The following is a 3918-nucleotide window of genomic DNA, read 5'->3' on the forward strand; positions in this document are numbered from 1 at the left end:
AAAATTTAAAAAAATAAAATATTGCTGTTATTAAATCTCATTAAAATGCAATGGGGGAAGACAAGCTGACCAAAACTTTGTTAGATTTGGTGGACAAACACAAAGAAGCCATGTCTGTGTGTCCTGGTTTTGACAAGTCATAAACGAGCGTCACCTTAACTAAATCCAATAGTGATGCATCTTTCACCTTTTACTTGTTTCAATCATTAAACTGTGGCCATACTGGGGCACCGCCTTGAAGAAGTTTTAGTGCTAGTACTTTTATTTTAGCTCAGCAATAGAGAATGATAGACTAAGTTACAGGGATGTAAACACAAATATATACATACACATATGTATATATATGTGTGTGTCTGAATATATATTCATATATATATAGGCTGTGTGGTAAGAAGCTTGCTTCCCAACCACATGATTCCAGGTTCAGTCCCACTGCACAGCACCTTGGGCAAGTGTCTTCTCCTATATAGCCTTGTGAGTGGGAAGATGCCCGTCATATGTATATATTCGTGTGTGTGTGTCCGTCTGAGTTTGCCCCACCACCACCACCAACGCCTGACAACTGATGTTAGTGTGTTCACGTCTCCATAACTTAGCAGTTCAGCAAAAGAAACCGATAGAATAAGTACTAGGCTTACAAAGAATAAGTCCTGGGGATAATTTCATTGACTAAAAGCAGTGCTCCAGCATGGTAGCAGTCAAATGACTGAAACAAGTAAAAGAAAGAATAAAAGAGGTGTGCGAGAGAGATTATATAAAGTGGGGAGGTTTTACCTGGAGAGTTTCTCATTCTGCCAAGACGGTTATGGGCTGATACGCTTCTGTGGTCAATGTCTCTGCTGTGCAGCATATTTCGACGGTCAGGCTCATACACAATGTGGTCTGGATCTCTTCTAAAGCCAGTGTCCATTCTGGAGATGTGGGGAACAAAAATGCATACAGTAAAGTAACAGGGGATGAATATAGTGATACACATAAACGCATTACACAGGATTAATGACCAAAAGACTTTGGCATTGATTTACTGACCAGAACACCATGGGAAATAGAAGCAAAGATATAACCATACCAACTGCAATGGGGAATAAATCAATTTATATTTCAACAATAACAAGATAAATGAAACCTCCTGATTGTAACTAGTAATCACTGAACCATAACAAAACAAAAAATAATTTACAAAATATCAAACTGAAATGAGATAATCAAAATATAAGAAACACCATCACTAGTAACCAAAGAGATGAAATAGGTTTAGGAAAATATTTTTGAACTGGGTGGATCTTAACATGCCACCAGTGACCTCTGCCTGATGATGTCTCTATTTGTTCTGTCTTTTTCGACACAGATTTTTTGCAACAGAATGCCATTTTCTAACTGACATTCCTTCAATGTTTCTTGCCTGTGAGGAATCTGGCTGAAGCTCATCTCCACCTTACTTCTTGAATGCAACATACATCAACATGCCTCTGTTCAAGCATCTCAGCAATTTCACTAGACCTACCTTTCAATGTGCCTACATTGACAGTGCCAACTTTGAAAACTGGGAAAGGGGCATGGGAGGGAACATGGAAAGGAGAGATGGTATTCAGCACCTGAAAAGAAGGTTTCAATGATCGTTTGATAACAGACATGTCACATCAGCTGTTCTCGCTTTAACCTACCATCATTCAAACATGTTAAAAGTATTGCCTCTATTGGGAGTGAGTGTAATGTAAGCATTGTAAATATAAGCATTATTGCTGCGAACATAAATAGGTCAATGTTTGAATCAAGTAAATGAGCCACTATTGGTTAGTCCATTATATAGAGAGAGGTGGTTTGTTAATATGCTAAGTAACACATCTCCTTTTGGCACATGCAGTAGTGTGAATGATTGCTGCTGGTGGTAGTGGCAGGGTGGGGGAGCTATGCAAGTTTTCTGGTACAGAAGCAAGGCAGAGCCTGTAGGGGTTTCCAGTATAAGAGAAGAGATTTTTGGTATAGATGGTGGGGGCACATCGCAGACAAGCAATGGCCAGCTTCACCTCAGGGAATACCAGTAAGAAGAGAGAGAGAGACCTGAAAGACTTTAATGCTAGAGGAATCATGGCAAGTATGAGAAAGACACAAGTTATAAAACAAGACGAGAATGTTTATGAATTTTAGATATAGAGGGAGGGATCACTGAGGAAAGTATGGAAACACATGGGTTTTGAAACAGGGAGAAAATATTGCAAAAATTTAAAGAATGAAAGAATTACGAATTATGAAAGTTATTTTATATTGAACACAAAATGTTACCTGTCAAATTTATCGGAATTCAAGTGCATGTCTAATCTGGAGCTGTTGTCAAGTGGAGCATTGTATCTATCATGAAGCCGTGAAGAACTTTCACCAACTCTACCCAGGGGCACATCATAGTGGTCCGAGGAGCCGAGGTTTTTGCTTTCTCTGCCATAATAGGGACCACCTCTTCGGCGATATGTGTCTTTCAAGTCACTGTATCTGTGGAAAAGATAGAGGAAACAAGTCAATTAATAACAATACAGAGATATTGTATGAAAGTATAAAACTAAAGTTTGAGAAGTCTGGATCGGTAAAGATTCAATTGTGGCTGTGTAGTAAGAAACCTGCTTCCCAACCACATGATTTCAGGTTTCAATCCCACTCCATGGCACCTTAGGCAAGTGTTTGTAGCCCCAGGCTGACCAAAGCCTCGTGAGTGGATTTGGTAGACAGAAACTGAAAGACGCCCATCATGTGTGTGTGTGTGTTTGTCTTGATATCACATGATAGTCGTAAACGAGTGTCACCATCATGCAAGTGGTGTCCATTTCCAATCTTCCATGGAAACATGGTTGGTCATGGGGGGAAAATGTAACCTTGCTTGGAAACAGGTGAGGGCTGGTGACAGGTAGGGCATCCAGTTGTAGAAAATCTGCCTCAATTAAAAAACTACGGCCAAGCCAGGCAAGCATGTAAAAGAGGATGTTAAAATAATGATGATGATGATTACTTCCTTTCCTGTTTACCAATCTGAAAGGTGGTCCAGGCTGGGAGGGCCTGCAAAGACCATGGCCACTGCTACCTCATCTACACTGAGTTTCTCATAAGAAATCATGACCATCATCATCATCATTTAACATCTGTTTTCCATGATGGCATGGTTTGGACAGTTTGAGAGGAGCTGACCAACAGGAGAACTGCCCAGGCTCCAGTTGTCCATTTTGACATGGCTTCTACAGCTGGATGCCCTTCCTAATCTCAACCACTTTACAGAGTGCAATACTGGGTGCTTTATATGTGGCACTGGCACAAATGCGGTATATGTGACACTAGGCACAGGTGCTTTTGTGACACCAGACAGGGGTGCTTTATATGTAGCCCCAGCATGAGCGCTTTAGATGTGGCCCTGGTGCAAGTGCTTTATATGTGGCACCGGCACAGGTACTTTATACATAGAACTGGCATAGGTGCCTCATGCGTGACACTGGCATGGGTGCTTTATATGTGGCATTGGCATGGACACTATATGTGTGACACCAGCACAGGTGCTTTAAACATAGCACCAAACAGAGAAATGGCATTTGATAATGGAAAAGAATTAAAACTATAAAAAGAAAAAAAAAACACAGCAAGAGAGAGAGGTGAAGCAACATTTAGTTTAGACTAAACTGGCTTAACAGAATCTCTCAGACTGCATACCTTGATTCAGGAATCAGAGAACCATATCGAAGAGATAAGCTACCACCATTGTCATCCATACTGTGATCGTTCCAGAATGAGTCACCGTGCATTTGATTTCTTTCAAAGGATCGCTTTGCAGGCCTTTCATCTTCATACCGCAAACTAAGAAACAAGAAAAATTCAATGATTAAAATAATCATTGTACAGGATAAGAAAGCGTGTATGTGTATATATATATATATATATATA

At 40.2% G+C, this 3918-nt stretch overlaps 1 protein-coding gene across 1 annotated transcript in view; it reads right to left on the reverse strand.

Annotated features, from left to right (window-relative positions):
• Positions 1-526: 526 nt before the first annotated feature.
• LOC106876461 (uncharacterized) overlaps positions 527-3918 on the reverse strand; it is a 5163-nt gene continuing 1771 nt past the window's right edge. Inside the window, exons 2-4 of the mRNA XM_052974064.1 lie at positions 3688-3831; positions 2284-2487; positions 527-911 (exon numbers count right to left, since the gene is read on the reverse strand). Coding sequence (XP_052830024.1) covers positions 635-911; positions 2284-2487; positions 3688-3831 — 625 coding nt within the window. The 3' untranslated portion in view covers positions 527-634. The remainder of the gene's footprint in view (positions 912-2283; positions 2488-3687; positions 3832-3918) is intronic.

The sequence above is a fragment of the Octopus bimaculoides genome, chromosome 17 (genome assembly GCF_001194135.2).
Source record: "Octopus bimaculoides isolate UCB-OBI-ISO-001 chromosome 17, ASM119413v2, whole genome shotgun sequence".
In the NCBI taxonomy this organism is placed as follows: Eukaryota; Metazoa; Mollusca; class Cephalopoda; order Octopoda; family Octopodidae; genus Octopus; species Octopus bimaculoides.